Here is an 18520-nt window from a genome sequence, read left to right on the forward strand (position 1 = left end):
GTTTTTAAAATAAATACTTCAGAATGTGAGCAGCATCATTTTTTAAAAAAGTGTTGTTTCAGTTAAATTCTTGAAAGAAACATTGATTTATAAATGTATATACTTACTTCTTATTTGTTTCACAATAGGTTTCATTGGCTCCAACCAAATCTGAATGAAAAAAAATAGACAAATAAATGGGCAAATATCATCACACAATTAAATCAATTCTAATATTTATATGCTTGCATCTCTCACTTAAAAACTATTTTAGCTAAACTATATCTGGTAAATAAAAACATCTGTTAACATACTTTTCAGAAATATAGTGAAAAAGATGGGATAAAGAATTGCAATATATTCTAATTAAAGGAGAACACTCTTGGAATTAATCTCAGGAAAAATCTGTCCATATGAATACTTTAGAGTTTGATCCAATTAGCAATAGCATATTGAATGTAATATAGTTTAGTTGCAAATTGAATCTATTAGGTCCGTGGTGGCAAACCTGTGGCACGCAGGCCACAGGTGGCACACAGAGCCCACTCTGTGGGCACGTGCACCGTCGCCCCAGTCCTAGGCCTTCAGCTGGGTTTTATAAAACCTTTTCACTTTAGGCCTCTGTGCTGTGTGCAAAAAAAAAAAAAGGTTCAATCAATCAATCAATTTCAACTTGTTGCTGGAAAAAAATGATCTCGCAAAGTTGGAATTGATTGATTGAACTTTTTAGTCCCACCCAGTCTGCCATTATCACCGAAGCCACGCCCACCCAATGGGTCACACCAACCCAATGAGACACGCCCACCTAATAGGCCATGCCCAACTAATGGACCACGCCCACCCGGCACCCGACAATACATAAGTGGGTTTTGGGTTGCAGTTTGGGCACTCGGTCTTTAAAAGGTTCACCATCACTGTATTAGGTCATTTCATGAAGCAAAACTTCAAGTTATTTTACATGTTTGCTTACTGTGTTATGTGAACCAAGATCTTGATTCTCTCAAAACATGTTGAAGAAATAAATGAAATACAAAACTACATGGTGGCTATATTTTTTGTGGATATGTACTCATGGACTTCTTGGTGAGTTTATATGCCTGTTGAGGATTTGTGGAATATATGTTTCTTTATGTGGACTTTTGGTCACTGCACAACATTTCTGCCATGTAAGAAGGCAATTCATAATCACATTAATAAAAAAGTTTTACTTAATTTTCACTACAGACTTTTTTAAGCAAAAAAAATCAAAGAATGAAAACAATATAAAAACACGCTACATACCCAATATGATTGCATGTTTTGGAACTCAATTCCAAAATAGTCAGATTCAATCAAATTCAGACGATTAAATATCTCTGTCAGTAGTTTCTGGCCATAACATTTTGACTGGAAAAATAAAAATTTAAACTTAATTTTTATGATAATCAAGGTGTATTAAATGTTAAAAATACTGTAATGCTAATGCTAATTTCAAAGGTTTGCATTAAAAAAATTGTTTAAACCATTCAATTAAAAATATTGCTATATGTATAGGCAGCAATACAGTGTAAGTTTTTTTTATACTATTATCATTTTCATGTGGCATAAATTCCAACAAAATTCTAGAGTACTTTATTGTCCTCCCATTTCACAATGTACTTTAATATATACATATATTTCAACAGATCATCTGCTTTTAGGGAATCATCCAATTTACATAATCAAAATTACTTTAAATTAAACTTTAGGTTTTAAGTTAGACTGGAAGGAAATTAAAATTATATAACAATAATACACAGAAGCATGATCTTTCTTATAATTTGACAGCAGCTAGATATTGAGTTATAACTCTTAGTATTCCTTATTTGCCACGGGTTCATAAAGGTGGAGGGACTTATACTGATGGTGAACTGGATCTTGGAATTTTCTAATAGCATTCAAGACAGGAAATTAACAATTAAAAAACAACCGTCTCTGAGCAGTTAATAAACTTATAGGTGAACCTAAAGCAAAATTTATCAACTCAATTATGATTAGCAAAAAAAATGCCCCAATGAGAAGTTATCCCCCAGGATTTTTACATTTGTCTGACACAGTCTTCACAATTGCATTTGGCCCAGCTTCCAAAAATATTACAGTGAAGCCGCCATAGTACCAAATAAAAATTGCAAAGTTAAGGATGCTACCCTGGTGTCAGAGAGCTATACCAATATACTATGTGATAAATAGGATGTAGTGTTCGCAACTCCAAGCATTCTTAACATGATACGAGGGAACAGAAATGGACCCTCTTACAAGTCATCCCAAACCACTGCTGCAGCACACACTGCATCATCTACCACTATCAACCAAAGAGAAAAATAGTGAAAATAGTCCCACGTTGAGATGGACAGCAAATAAATTTAACAAATAAATAAATAAATAAATAACAAATAATATGAAGCCAAGAAAGTTCTGGCATATGTTCACAGCTCCTGGAACTAGGAAAAGTCTTACTAGTACCATACATTGTTATCAGCTGAAGCTTTTGAACTAGCCTTAAAAGTTTTGCAAAGAAATTCTCTGATCATTAATCACTTTATCCAGGATATCAGGGTACCACATCTACACTAAATTATAGTTGTACAGGTAGTCCTCAACTTACGACCACAATTGAGCCTAAAATTTCCTTTGCTAAGCATGAGTTGAGTGAGTTTTGCCCCATTTTATGAACTTTCTTGCCACAGTTAAGTTAATCACTACAGCTGTTAAGTTAGTAATAGGGTTGTTAAGTGACAACTTTGCTTGTCAGAAGGTCGCAAAAGGTGACATGACCCTGGGATACTGCAACTGTCATGTGACTATGGCGCGATGTTACACTGGTCATAACTGTGAAAAACAATGATAAGTCACTTTTTTCAGTGCTGTTGTAACTTCAAACAGTCACTAAATGAATGGCCGTGAGTAAATTATCTATGTTACCAATAAGTATCCCTATATTATGATATTTATAGTATTTATATATTATTCATTTGGAAACATCCTGTAGTGAGGTCTTCCTCAGCTTCTAAATATATGGAATTTATTAGTGCATTCAGGCACTCAAGCAAACTTCATCCCAATATCATTTGAATTAGAAATCTAAAAAGAAAAAGGGAATTATATACCATCTACAAATTAATATTAGAATCCAAAATTGCAAATGGCCACTTTTAGCAGTTAAGCATAGACATTAAAAAGCATGGAAAAAAATAATGAAAATCCATGGGAATCTAAATAGTAAGTATGCAGTCGAAATTATAGGGTCCTATTTTCTGGAAGGAACGGTAAAACCTTCAATTCAATTCAAACAGCTACCTTAGAAGAATCACTGAGCTATCCATCAGTCAGTTCCCTCATCTTTGAATTACAAATGAAATAGATTGTTCAAATCAATCACTTCCAAGATAAGGTGATTCAGCATTTTATGTATAACATGTGTAAGTTATATATTTACGTGCTTTCCCAACAAGTAAAAAAACTGATTTCTATTTGCTCCAGTTTAGTAATTTTACAGAACTCCCTACTATTATAAAACACAAAGATACTACTACCGTAACATTCAAGATTTATGCAGGGAACTAAAGTTTTAAAGAGCTTCCTACATTTATTTATGCAATTTAGAAGGAGACGCAACTTCACAAAGAGTGCTTTAGAACATTAAAAGTAGAAGAAAGCAAAAAAGTAAGCAAGCAAGAAGCCATCGTGTGTGTGTGTGTGTGTGTGTAAGACCAGACTATCAATTAGAGATTAACCATCAAACTATAGCTATTAGGGATCATGGCTTTCCCATACTCAACTGGATGGCCACTGCTGCAATTATTTAGGTTTTCAATCTTTCAAGAATAGCTCCAATTTCTTAAATAAAATGGATCCTCAAAACTCTTATATTTATCCAAATTAGTCATATTTTTTGCTTGAGTTTTTTTTTGTTGCATATTGTGCTTTTGAGTCAGTATTGACTCCTGGGAATGACATGGACATATCCATGCAGTTTTCTTGGCAACATTTTCAGAAATAACTTGTCAGTGCCTTCTTCCTAGGGTTGAGAAATATGACTGGCTGACCCAGCTGACTTCATGCCTAAGGCAGGACTAGTACTTACAGTCTGGCAATTTCTAGCCCAGTGTCTTTAACCACAGCACCAAACTGGCTCTCCATGATGTTTTAACATTCTCCAAAAATGATAACATTTTCTTCTAGCAATTTCAAGTAGGCCTTCAAACTATTTACTATATTTTTAATTATTTTTCATTTTATCTGTCAAGATACAATTAATTCAAGCAAAGAATTTATACCTGTTTAGAAAACAGGAATGTATTTTATACTCTCAGCTTAAAATTGTATGCGTTTTCAAGATACATACTGTAAACTGAAAGTTTCATACATTAGTCTCACATATTTGCAATCTTGATGACAATGCTAAAAGTCCATAAGAGTCTTTAAAGTTTATAAAGTTGCAATAGAATTTTCTATCCCATTTGATGAGATTTGTACCTTGGGGTTGCAGATGTTTCATTACCAAACTAGGTAACATCATCAGTGCTAGTCTTAGTCCATTCGATGTCACCTAGTCTGGTATTGAAATGTCTGCAAGAAAACAACCAAAGTCAGACTGCACCAAAGACCCCAAAATTTACTATTTTGAATTATTTTTCAATCTTTTATTGCTGAGAGCTTACACTTACAATATTATTACAGTGCTGGATCCTTCAACCTTAATTTTAACAAAGAAAATATTAACTAGAAGAACTAGATCTATTTTGAACTTCACATTGCCCAGAAAATCTGGAAATGCTAATTTTCTAGAGTAGATTATATTTTATCTGCTTGCCTTAAAATTTGACTTAAGCCATTGTCTATTTGGCTGTGTAATGTTGCTCTGATTTATCAAATTAAAGCTGTCTATAGCTCAACTATACAGTTGTTCCTACTAAAATCTACCAAATCTCTCTCAATAGCATATTTCTACTTTATCCCGCTATATGATTTGTTTTAATATCCTTTTATTTCAAGCGGTATAATTCTCCAGTAACTTTTTTCCCTTAGAGACCTTTTCTTAGACAGGCAAATGGCAATCTCTTCTATATGACAGATCCATCTATAATGAGAAGACTTTGAAAGAAATACTTTGAAAGAATTAACAGAACAACATTTGAAGAAATAATGTGATAGTGATTTACAATAATCAACATTTAACTTTTCTCTTTTTTAACTTGTAAAGTTTTATGCATTCTAAGCACATTTTGTGTTCTGGAATATAATCCAAATATCTCTATGGTTGCTAGTTCTCATTTCTTTAATACAAGAGATATATACTCTAATGTTCACAAATAAGAAATTCATCTGAATGTGTTGCACAATGTAATTCAATTCTGAAGTTATGGGAGCTAACATTCGTCCTTTTAGTTATGGGCAATTACACTGTTTAATCAAATCAGACAAAAATAAGTAAGCAACATGTTTCATTAACCAAGCAAAAACACAAGGAGAATTTTCTTCTCAAACACCGTTCTCCTGTTGCTCCATGAATCCCTGTATTTGAATTAAGTATTATACTGGTAGCCCTTGATTTACAACCTCAGTTATGGTCATATATCAAATATTACCAGTATATAGGAACTTAAGAATCCATTGTTATATGGATTGGTATAGTATGGGGTTCAGATATGTAATACAAAAATAAACAGAAACTGAATGATAACTACACATTCTTGAGTAAATATGGTACCATTTTAGATGTCAGTCTAACACACACTCTCATAGAGAAGTCAAGATAGGCTGTACATAAATTTACATAAATTCCAGATACTCTAATTTGGCCTCATAGGAAGAATAATACTGTAAAGTAGATCTAATGTATACATGGTATAGGTAATCCTTGATTTACAACCATTTGTTTAATGACCATCTGAAGTTACAGTGGCCCTGAAAAAAAGTGACTTATGACCATTTTTCATACTTACAACCATTGCAGCATCCCCATGGTCACATGACCAAATCTGGATGCTTGGTAACTGCTATGTATTTATGACAGTTGAAATGTCCTGGAGTCATGTGATCATCTTTCACAACCTTCTAACAAACAAAGTCAATGGGGAATCTGGATTCATTTAACAAACATGTTACTAACTTAACAACTGCAGGGATTCACTTAACAACTGTGGTAATAAAGGTTGCAAAATGGGGCAAAGTCACCTAACAACCATCTTGCTTAGCAATAGAAATTTTGGGCTCAATTGTGGTCGTAAGTCAAGGACTACCTCTACCATCATCTATATTACAAATTATTCTGAAAAACTGAAGATACCTATTTTTATTTTCTTGTTCTCACACAGAAAAATCAAGTAAATCAGTTCTGCTCAACTTTCTTGTGTAGATATTAGTCTTTGTGTATAATGACATTTCTATATTTTTCCTTTAATAGCTACATAAAGCTACTCACAGATTTATACATTACGTGCTTATGATTACTTCCCTTATTCACAATTACAGTAAAACATTTATGCAGTTTAATACTGTCCACCAATGTTTTAGAACCCACTTCCCCCAATAATCTCCCCAAAATTATGATGTTCTCTTTAAAAGAAAGCATTTTCCCCGAAAGAATAAAATATTGTAACTGCTCACCACAGTAATATTAAGACAGAGATATAAGGACAAGAATTGGCAAGTTGGGAAATGAATAATCCAGAATTGTGTTTTGTAAACACAAACTATAAGTCATCCATTAAAAAAAGGTTAAGAAAGAGAAGTTCAACATTTAAACCTCTGGTCATAAATATATGTAGGATCAGATTTTTAAGTTCATCAGGAGCTGTTCTTTATCTTACTAAAGATTATTTTACTAAAGTTGTTCATACAGCTAGTCCTCATTTAGCAACTGACTTGGACAACAACCATTAACTGTTAAAATACTGAAAAAAATAATTTTGCGAACAATACCAGCATTTACAACCTTTACACGTTCACCTGTCAACTAGTATGTATCATTCTGCACCTGATTTTTTTTCCTGATACCCCCCCCTTTATAGAGTGCCTAAACAAGCTATTCTTCCTGAGCTACTTTTCTCTGCAGCACAAGGCATCCATAAAAAGTGTTAACTGGGAGTTAATAAGCTCAGTTCTGTGACCTTAATTAGTTAATTAGAACCCTCCAGCCTGCCTTATACTGTCAAAATCATGCTAAGAAAACAGCAAGTGCTAGCACATTTCTATCTGTATTCCTCATTGTATGCCTGCTTACTCTCTTGTAATCCCTTCCTCTTCAATGAATTTAAATACAAAAATTAATTCTCTTCTCACTAATTATCCCAGCATTGGAGTGAGATGGAAATTAGGGCTAAATTTTTTTTTACCTAGCTTCCTTGTGAGACACATTTCCCTGCCATTTGAATTCACCTGGCTGTCTGGAGCTGTATCCTTCCTAAAGCAAAGGAAAGCTGAAATAAAATAATAAGCACAGTCGTGGCTGTGTGATTTTACTAGCAACCATTTTGTATAATGACCAATTTGCTGTCCCAATTACAGTTGTTGAATGAGGATCCCCTATATAGTATGTCTAATAGAATCTCTATTTAAGTTGAATCATTGAATTCCCATGAGTTCTGTAAGAAAAAGAGTTATTGTAAGATCCTTTATGACATAAGGCAAATTCTTGTTATAGGTCATTGAAAGAGGGACAGGTCATGATGAAAGGCTACCTGGAGATGAATGAAAATTGTATTTATGGTGTTAGGATAAACTGCAAGGATTGTTCATATATTACTGGGAGTCAAGACTGATTTGAAGGCACAAAAATTATTTTCTTACTAGAGAAAAAAGCAATATGGAGATCTAATTCAATTAGTACTTTAGGAAGGTAAATAAAAATAAATAACTTAATGGAGTGTAAAAAACATTTCCTGATGGAGTTCTTCAATACTGTACTAAGATCTTCCATTTTCCATTTCCAGAAAACCCAGACTGACCAGATAAATTAGGACAAGTATAACAGCAACAACTGAACTGGTACTTACAGGCAAAATGCCACCAACGAATTCAAAAATAAGATACTGTATTGTCGCTCTCTCCAAACTTTATAGCGAGAATGGCCAATATATGACCTTCAAGTTGTATGGTCTTCAATTCTTCAATTTTCAACAGAACTAGAAAATCAGTATCACTAAAAATGTGTTACTTTACCAAGAACAAGCATCCTACTTCTTGGATGATGCATTCATTCTTGTTTGATTTCACTAATACTAAATGAGAGGTAAAACTGTTGTTCTCAAAAACTTCTTCAAAGGAAAGTCAGGCCATTAACAAAATAACAGGTTTTACCATATTTCAGACCAAATAACAGGGGCAACACAAAACCTAAATTGCTTTTGCAGAAACAGCCTGTAATATCCTCGGCCATGAATTACTAACTCTCTTTTGAGGGCAGATAAAAATAAGCTTCGGGCAGTTTATTTGCCAAATTTAGAATATTCAGAGTCATGACAAACATCTGGCAATAATTCTTTCTGGAATTTAGTCTTTTTTCTGACTGGCAACAAGATGCAGACTATGCTAAACAGTATTTAATCTATTGAAGAACAATGTCTAATAGGATTTGAAAGCATTAATCCTGCCACATCCCACATTTCTAAAGCTGATCACATTTTCCCATTATATAGAAGAAATTTCAAGAAATAAATTGTTTTATGAAGAAATGTCTAAAAAAAAAGAATCAAAATATAAATGAGCCCGTTGCTGTTAGAAAAAAGAAAAATGTAGTTTTCATCTTTATTTTCTTTCTTTGCAGCATTAAAAACAGAGTGTTTGCCAAATGGTGTCCCAAAACTGCTACAAGTAATATGAAGAGATTGTTATTCTGTAACTTGCCACTATAACCGACTCCCACAAGAAATTCCAGTTTTTGTCCCCACAGTTTTTCAATGGCAAAACTAATTTCTGTTTAGACATTCTGTTTCAATTGTGTATCAATTTTATATTGTTTATATCTTCCTGTATAATTAAGTTTAATTTTTCTGTAAAATTCACAGAAAATCACAACTAGTGCAAAAACATTCAGATTATTCAGTATAATTCTAATAGATGTTAGATGTTCTAATAGCCAAAAGCAGTTCTTGACTTTCATTCTCAAAATGTGGCAAATTGTAGACTTCAAATAAATAAATACTGATTGATGAAATATTTTTTACACTCTGTCTATTAAAACTGCACAAAATTCACATAGATATTCTATGCTAAATGAATAAAGTTGGATAGTAATAACGAATTGTTTTGAATAGCAAATGATTTGTCTTTTGGGATTCAGAGAATTTCTCATGACATGTCAGGAAAACTAGACAAATATTTAGTGATTATTAAACTCCATTAAAAATGACCTGAATCCAGTAAAGTTCTACAGCTATTGTTCAAACAGGTGGGACAGCAACAATTTTTCTTTCAAACAGTACAAGGTAACACAATATTTTGTAGAATTGAAAGCCTCTATGGAATAATGTGAGAATTTGTGCTACAGTGTGGAAAGTAACAAGGAATTATAAGTAATGCTGATCTCACTCTTTTCTACTTATACAGAAACTCAATGTATGACCAACAAATTTCTGTTGCTAAGTGAGACATTAAGACATTTTATAACTTTTCTTGCCACAATTGTTAATTGCGCAGAATCACTGCAGTTCTTAAGTTAGTTGTTAAGTGACTCTGGCTTCCCAGTTTTTGCTTGTTAGGAGGTTGCAAAAGTTGATCCGCATGGCTCCAGAACACTACGACTGTCATAAATATGAGTCATTTGCCAAGTGTCTGAATTTGGATGACATGACCATGAGGATGCTGCAACGGTCGTAAATATAAAAACGGTCAGTCACCTTTTTCAGTTGGCATAACTTTGAACAGTCACTAAATGAACTGTTGTAAGTCAAGGAGTACCTGTACTTTTCTCTACAAACAGTAAGTATTTTAAAATATTCTGGCAATTATGAGAGAAAATGATAGCCAAGAAAAACAGCTATACTGTCCCAAAACTTAAGAAAATATAGACATTTTCCATGCCCTTTGTATTACTTGAAAATGTGCTCAATTGATGCATAATGTTTGCGCATAAAACATTAGTTTTAGGAATACCATTTGTTTTGATGATAATACAAAAATGGTGATACATATCTTACTGAGTTAGGAAGAATAGTATACTTCAGACAAATGGTATGGGGTTGGACTAGATGACCTTCAAGTTCTTCTACCCCTATGATTCTATGAAATTGCCACTCTGGAGACAAGTGAGCAATGCTTTCTCTGACAATGCTAAAAATGCAGCAAACTGATCTGTACTGACTACTGGTAATGTTTTTTAGCATTACAGCCAATACAACAGCCTAAACCAGGGGTAGGCAACCTTGGCTCTTTTGTGACTTGTGGACTTTTAACTCCCAGAATTCCTGAGCAAGGTAGCCTACCCCTGGCCTAAACAAAATGACACTTTTTACAATTATTGAAGTACATTTGGGAAGCTTCCATTTAGTCATACACTAAAGATAAAACCAGTGCTTCTATGGTTGCAAACCTTCATTAGACTTTGTTATATTTTAAGAACTTCATATTAGTAGTATAGTATTTTTTATGATAAAGGAACTAATTATATCACTTATTTATAAGGGATATTTGTTTAGATTTTTGAAAAAAATATCGAAAAATCAGAAAATTGCCCACAAAGTACCTAATAATTTATCAATATCAGTACATCCAAAGCAACTCGGAACAGAGGAGCAAGGAGAAAATTAACTAGTTCAGCTAAGCAGCTTCTTGCCTGGTTGTACTTAAGGAATATAATATTATTTTATATAATATTTCACTGCAAGTGGGGCATGTCACCTCCTTTTTAATAATTAATTACAACTCCCATCTTTTTTTTTTAATTCCAAGTTCTACAAAACTACATAGGACACTTTGCCTTGTACAATTTAGAGAACTCTCCCCAAGATATGTATACATACATATACACCTTTTAAACAAAACATTCATTACCATTTAATTCCAATGTTAAAGGGCTTTTAAATAAGTAAGCCATGAGTCTAGATTCAAACAATATATTCTCACTCAAATGAATCCATTTTCCAAAAAGCAAGTTTAAACATTTGGACATGACAGCTTGCTGAAATCTTACCTCAATATCAAGTACTTCCTGAGTGTTATCCAAAAGCTTGACTTTGATTTGTATAGATCTTTCATATGTTCTAGGAGATGTTGAGACCATGGCAGAAGAAATATTCTGTCCTGGTTCCAGAGTACTCACTCCAGAATTTTTCTGCACTCCCAAACGAGATCCCGGAGTTTGCAATACTCTGTAAGTGCCTTCTATTTCTCCCATTTTTCACATCAGGCAATACTCCAAATAACCTAAAGTGAAACACAGGGATTAGATTTTAATATGAATACTTAAAAATGAACAAAGCAAAATACTGCTTTTTCCAGGCTTGAAAAAGTTTGTACAATAATAAAATAATTAAGTGATCTTATGGTAAGAATAACCAATCTTTTTGGGCTAGCTGTCATATGGGGGGGGGGGGGTGAGGATGGATTGCTAGTGTGCAAAACAATGAAACAAGATGGGTAGGGCTATGTTATATACATGAGCTTGGCCAGGATTTTCTGGTTTTTCTTCTAAACTTTCAAGGTGTGGATTTTTTTCTGGGCTTTTAAAACTACTTTTGTACTGCTTTAAAGGCTATTTGTAAGGCTTTTAAGGCTACTTTTAAGCTTCTATTGTTATATTATTTTAAAGCTTTAAAAGCAACATTTGCTTTATAATACAGTTGTGTACATTACTATCTCAAAAAGATAGGAAGCTAAATTTTAGCTTTCTAGTAAGGAGGACAGCTTTCTGGAAGAAATAAATGAGTAAAAAAAAAATGAGATTCACAAACTACCAGTTCTGTAATTTATCTTGTACATTCAGTAGCTAAACCAATGAACGTTTTTTAATTACACCTGTGCATCATTCATCTAGTTGAAAGTTTGTAACAATGTACTGTAACTACATTTGAGATATTAAAATGAAATGCCATTCACATTCAGGGTACAGCGTGCTCGTTTCAAGTTTCAGCATCAGCTCAATCCCCAGGCATATTCATAAGAGACCAGAGAGCAATAGAATGACTTGACTTCATAATACTGAATCAAAGATTGGAGGGTTAATTTCATTTCTAAATATAGATGGAACATATTTTCAAACATGGATTGGCTGGCTAATAAATATTGTTAAATATAAATAAATGGACAATTGGAGTATTCTATGCATTGTGGCAAGAAGATGTATTCAGAGCAAAATATGACAACTAACCAAGAAGCATTATTTCAATTTCAAAGAAAGGTAAACTGAGATATATTTTGTTTCAGAGGATATGTAGTTTATACCAGTAAAGTTTTACTCTCTCACACACATGCACACATAAAGTTTCCTGCTTTTATATGCTTCTTAATATTGCAATTATATGCATATTTACATGCTTTGCAAATAATGCCTTAATATCCGATTGCATAAAACTGTTATTACTGCAAAATAACTGCTCCTAAAACATTTTTACAATTCTTAAAATAAAAACTAATACAGTATGTAAATTTATATTCATGTCTTTAGTAATAGCCATTATATAGAGAAAATGTTTAAAAAAAAAATCAAAATCACCACTAATGTTTTAGTTCAACTAATTCAGTTCAATGAAAATAGTACAAGTATAGACAATAATCTCATAACTCTTCCATTTATAGCCCACTGAATGTCTGAACCTTTGCCCATAGTTGTCTGTGGCATTAAAAAAAGGGAAAGGAATCTTGGCAGCCTCACTGGATAAAATAAGTCATTGTGGAACTTTCCCCAGTCTGGGCAATACATCCTTCAGAAGTATAGGCAATTCTCATAATCCTTATCCAAATGGCTCCATGAGTTTGCAGAGTCCACTCGGTCCACAGAACGTACAATGGATGTCAATCATTAATTTAAAATCTCTTTTAAAAAGGCTATTATTTTTAATTACTAATGTCTTAATTTTTATGTTAGGGACATGATGTCTGAAGTTACCATTTGTATTTCAGGCTTGAAATCTACATTCATTTTCAAGAAAGATATAGAATAGATTGTAATGCACTACTGAAGCAAAGCTACTTGAACACATTTAGCAGTCAATGCAAGGTACCAGTTTTGACCTTTAAAGCTTTACATGGCATGGAGCCAGATTATCCGAGAGACTGTCTCTTCAAGATTACATCTACCCATACAATCAGGTTCAACAGAAGTGTACTGCAAGTTTTGTCTGCAAAATAATTTCATCTGACAGGACCTAGGAAGGGAGTCTTTCCTGCCATATGACACCTGCTCTTAGAACATAATCTCCTCTGAAATAAAGTTAGGCCCAATCCTCATGGCCTTCTGGAAAAAAACCCAAACATGTTTTTTTCAGCAAGTCTGGGAATCCTCTGGTATTAGGGATCCCACATGCTGGCTGTATTATATGTACCGCAATATTTTCTTCATCATGGTCTTGTTTTATCCATGATTATTGTTTTAATTATTTTTTAATTGGTTTTATAATATTTTTAAAAAAATAGATGTTATTAAACACTGCCCAGAATCACTTTGTGAGAGATGGGCAGACATATACATTTGACAGATAAATAAATGAATAAATGAATTTGCTAAATGAAAGTCTGAGGTTATCCTTTTTAAAGAACAGCAAACAGCTACTAATTGTTCATCCATACTATCCATCTTCTGAATGGTACTGATTGTTTATTGACAGTAAATATTAATATATGAATTACATTTTGAAAGAAATTTCTCCTATCATGATTCTGTAAAAAGGCAATAAAAACTAAGAAATTTGCTCTGACTGAATCCTAGTAGTTAAGAGATATGATTTGTGGAACAATCCAATTCTGGTTATTTCTAAAAAATAATATTAGTATGTTTGGAAAATAAAAAAGGAACTTGGATCTTCAATCTATGTGTTCTATTATACACCTAAAATCCTACCAAGGGGCCAATACCAACAAGATTAGTTTCCCAGCTAAGGGATCAATCAAGGTCAAGAAATGTTGAAAGATAACACACACACACCCTCCATTCCACTGCGTAAAGGCTAAAACTAGCTGTGATCCAGCAATGCCCAAGCTAGACAGAATCATTATATAAACACTCAGCAAATGTTTCTGATTCTCAACTTGAGGAAAAACAGGGTGAAGTCCATTGATTTACAAAGGCAGGAGGAAAAGGCTAAAGATTTAAACCCCACAGCAAATAAATTGGGCTGAATTTCTATTTTCTGCAATAGATCTATATATGTGGTATGTCTTGCTGCAGTAAACCAGCCTATCCGGCCATGTTGAGATTTTGAAATTTCTACCACAAACAACTTTCTCAGTGTTTGAAGAGTCAGGATTTATCACTTGTATTGTGAAGCTTGACCCACTATAGCATCAACCTTCCACTATGACTTTTTGTTTCAATGAGTTAACACCAATATATGCTTTTGTTTCTTCTGCCTAATAATTCAATAACTGCAGCCTCCCAACCCCATCAACCTGACATTTATCCAAGTATTCTGCTTGGACAATATCATCTATTGCATAGGTGTCAAACTCGCTGCATCACGTGACGTGTCACGACGTATCGCAACTTTTTCCGCATTGCCAGCGCTGGGGTGGGCATGGCCTCCGTATTATGCAACCAGCCCGCGGGCTGACAGTTTTACACCCCTGATCTATTGGGATAACCAAACAGAAGTGACTCAAAGGTGCTTTTTCAAAAGGCAACTTGACTTTGTTTTTCCTAGCAAAAACCATCCAATTGCCTTTTGGAAAAGCACCTTTGAGACAACCATGACCTGGATGACTAAGAATCTGCACAGATAAACAGAAATTAGAACCTCAAATCTCTTGTCTACCACTAGCCCAACTTTTCCAGAGAAAAAGTTGACTATAAAACAAAGCCACCTCATCAGTGGAAGACTCCTAAAGGCAAGAGATACATTTCTGTTTTTCCTAGATAAAATTACAGCTATATTCTACTTCAAAAGGCCAAGCCTTTGTGCCTCTTCCCTGGAGGACTAAGAAACACTGCTAGGATACAATTAAAAGTTTTTCAAGGACTACAATGCAAAGGTATGTTACAGCAGCAAAATCCCTCTCAAAGAAGGATAGAGAAGAGGCTCTGCAATGATGGAGTTGTTCTATTTTGAGAACTTTTTATTATTTTTGGCCTAAATTCAGGCTACTTCTACTGCCCAGCTATTTTTTAGGCAAGTCCAGTGAGAATCTTGGGAAAGGCAATCTTCCATTTGAATCTTCCCTTCTATCTCCAGGTAAGATTTCTATCTCCAAAATGGAGCCTTTCCCCTCTTTCAAATAAAGGGAACATAATCTTGCCTTTCTACAAAAAAAACACCAAAACAAACTCCTGGTTAATAGCAGAGAAAAACTTTCAACAGGAACACATCTTTTCAATTTCCATGCCCTGAGTTTGTTCCACTTTCAATTCTGTCTTGAGCCAATCTTCTCCAGCAAACTCTGCTCTTCTTGATGGTTTTATGCAGACTAAAAATTGAAATATCATTCAGTACAGCTAAGGGTTATTTGGAGGCTTTATTTAGAATTTATTTTATTTTTGTTATTATTGCAATACTTTAGAATAGAATAGAGTGGAAGGGACCTTGGAGGTCTTCTAGTCCAGCCCCCTGCTTGAGCAGGAGAAGTTATACCATTTCAGACAAGTGACTGTCTAGTCTCTTCTTTCATCTGCTGTTTGTTGTCAATACTCTTGCAGTTGGAAGAGATTGTTATATGTGTGGTAATTAGGTTCAATTCATCAAAATTGTTTTTGACAATTGCTTAAAAATCTTATTCATAATATTTATATGGAGATAAATAAATCCACTACTTGATATCGAGTTTAATTTTAAATGGTAGTTTGATTTTTAATTTAAATGGTAGTTTAGGAAGGTAACTGAAATGAAGACACTTCCTATCACTTTTATTGGCCACCAGTACTACAAAACATTCTACATGCAATAGTTTAAAAGATGAACTCATAACAATTACATGCAACTTCTACTACACTGCTAGCCTTGCAAGAAAAATAAGATTATAGATGCCAGAACAATAAAACACATTTATGTAAGAAATTAAGGGGTCTAATTGAATTGTATTTATGTAGGTTTCACTCAGTAGGTTTCTGAGCAGTATGCAATTAAAATGCTAAATACAATACACAACTAAAACCAGTAATGAATAAAAGATGAAAGACTGCAGCTTGCCAAACTTAAAAGTACTTTCAGATGAAAGGGTTTTTATTTAACTTGTAGAGTTAATTCTTATCCAGAGTTCCATAGCTATGCACCACTATTAAAACATCACTGTACCCTGCAAGAAATATGCACTGGGTATTTCCAAGAGCACTGCCTCTGCTGGTCTCAATATATAGGATGAGAAATATATAAAAGTAGGCATTTATTCCATTTAGTCAGAATGAAACTAGTCCATGATGAAATTAAAAAGGCCAAGGTTAGTACTTTGACTGGATCCCAAAATAAATACAAACATTATTTTATGACAAATAACATAAGGCTCATTAAGGAGCTGATATAATATGTGTATTCTGGGGAAATGAAGGCAACATTCTGGGAACGGCAATCTTACCTGAACAAAGGTGAATACATTACAGGTAGTCCTCAATGGAGCCCAAAATTTCTGTTGTCGAGACATTGAGTTTTGCCCCATTTTACGACCTTTCTTGCTACAGTTGTTAAGTGAATCATTGCAGTTGATAAATTAGTACCTAGTTCTTAAGTGAATCTGGCTTCTCCATCAACTTTGTACGAAGGTCACAAAAAGAGATCATGTGACCTTAGGACACAGCAACAGTCATAAGTATGAACCAGTTGCCAAGCATCTGAATTTTGTTCACGTGCCCATGAGGATGCTGCAAAGGTCGTAACTATGAAAATGGTCATGTGTCCCTTTTTTCATTGCCATTGTAATTTTGAATGGCCACTAAATGAACTGTTGTAAGTCAAGGACTACCTGTACTGGAGTATCCATAATCTGTAAATCTGCTTCAGGAAAAAGTGATAGCTGTAATAGCATTCAATTATTTCTTGATATCGTCTGATATCATAACTATCTTTGTGTCTTATCTCAACTGAACAACCAGTCAAGCTTGGTCATGTGACATACATTAACCAGAATTGGAAACAAAATTGTATTGGTCATGTAAGTTTTAGGGTTGCGTAATGTTCCAGATTTAATTCTAAAAAGTTGGCTTCAGAGTACCAATGTAATGCCCATCTTCAACTTGTTAAAATAGCTACAATTTTCCCTAGCATCATACAGTAGTTGCAAAGGGCAGTCTGTATTACATTTTTCCCTTTTAACAGTTTAACTATTTAACACTACAATATGAATCTAGAGAAAAGGAATCTACCATTTGGAAAATATTTTCAGCATACTTCAATTAGTGCAAATGTTTTGCAAGAAAAGCATGATGTTTATACACAAACTTTACCTGTGCCCAAACTGACCATAAGTTCCTACTGTTATTTATTTAGCTATAGGTGGCACCTAGCCTGTTTCCGAAATATTCAGAAACAGGTTAGTAAAATTGTAAATCATCGTGTGGCCCTTACAGTATATAAAGAAACACATATGCAAACCTTGTGCAAACACAATAAATCGAATATAACCAAGTTTCCTGTAATAGCTAAAGCAAACTAGAAAAGATAGATATATGCAGCAATTTTCAGGAACAATGGTTTGTACTCATTACAACATTTAAACCTACAGGCAAGAGTTCCACAAGCTTTTTAGAAGAAAAGCAAAATAAAGTAGGCTGTTTAAAGCCTTGGAAAAACTGACTTGCATTAAATCTATCAAAACGATAGTGACACGAGTCAGCTTTTAAAACGCAATTTCTGAAGAATAATCATTGTATTGTTACAAAGTTATTTAAATACACAGCTGATTTCAGCAGCTAGCATGGAATCAGGATAAAGATAACCTAACCCTAATGAAAAACAGTTTTAAAACAAACCTCGCTACAAAGTTTCAAGTTGTGCGGCATACTTGGGAGTTATCACCAGGATTTAACCCAGTTACGGTATCAAATCTCGGCTGCAAAGATTTTAGGGGATATACAGATCGTGGCAACCTCCTGGTTCCAGGCTAGAAGTCACAAGAATCCCATTCGATACCCATCTCTGGTATGGGTATCGTCCAAGGGAGTGGCAGGGGCCAAAGAAACGGCCGTGGTTTTATATTTTCCAGGAAAAGACTGCTAATTCACCCCAGGTTCGACCCCTCGCGCCCCCACTTCATCATAAATCCTTGGGCCACGAATCCCAGGAACCGGCGGGGTTGACAATAGGGAAAAGCGAAGAGGCTTCGTCTACAGGCCCCCTTTCAACACGGTTCTGAAAGAGTGAGCCCCCCCCCCAGCAGACTCAACACAGATCTCTGTTACGGACATCATTCCTTCATCACTTTGTTCCTTCCGCCGTTTTCTCGATCG

The 18520-nt window shown here is 34.2% G+C and overlaps 1 protein-coding gene across 1 annotated transcript in view; it reads right to left on the minus strand.

The window, feature by feature from the left end:
* The window catches only part of FARP2 (FERM, ARH/RhoGEF and pleckstrin domain protein 2), a 64473-nt gene that overhangs the window by 45854 nt on the left and 99 nt on the right, over positions 1–18520 (minus strand). The window contains exons 2-4 of the mRNA XM_015824531.1: positions 11129–11361; positions 1261–1365; positions 108–150 (exon numbers count right to left, since the gene is read on the minus strand). Coding sequence (XP_015680017.1) covers positions 108–150; positions 1261–1365; positions 11129–11332 — 352 coding nt within the window. The 5' untranslated portion in view covers positions 11333–11361. The remainder of the gene's footprint in view (positions 1–107; positions 151–1260; positions 1366–11128; positions 11362–18520) is intronic.

Source organism: Protobothrops mucrosquamatus, unplaced genomic scaffold, assembly GCF_001527695.2.
Source record: "Protobothrops mucrosquamatus isolate PMUCROS unplaced genomic scaffold, P.Mucros_1.0 scaffold_191, whole genome shotgun sequence".
Lineage (NCBI taxonomy): Eukaryota > Metazoa > Chordata > Lepidosauria > Squamata > Viperidae > Protobothrops > Protobothrops mucrosquamatus.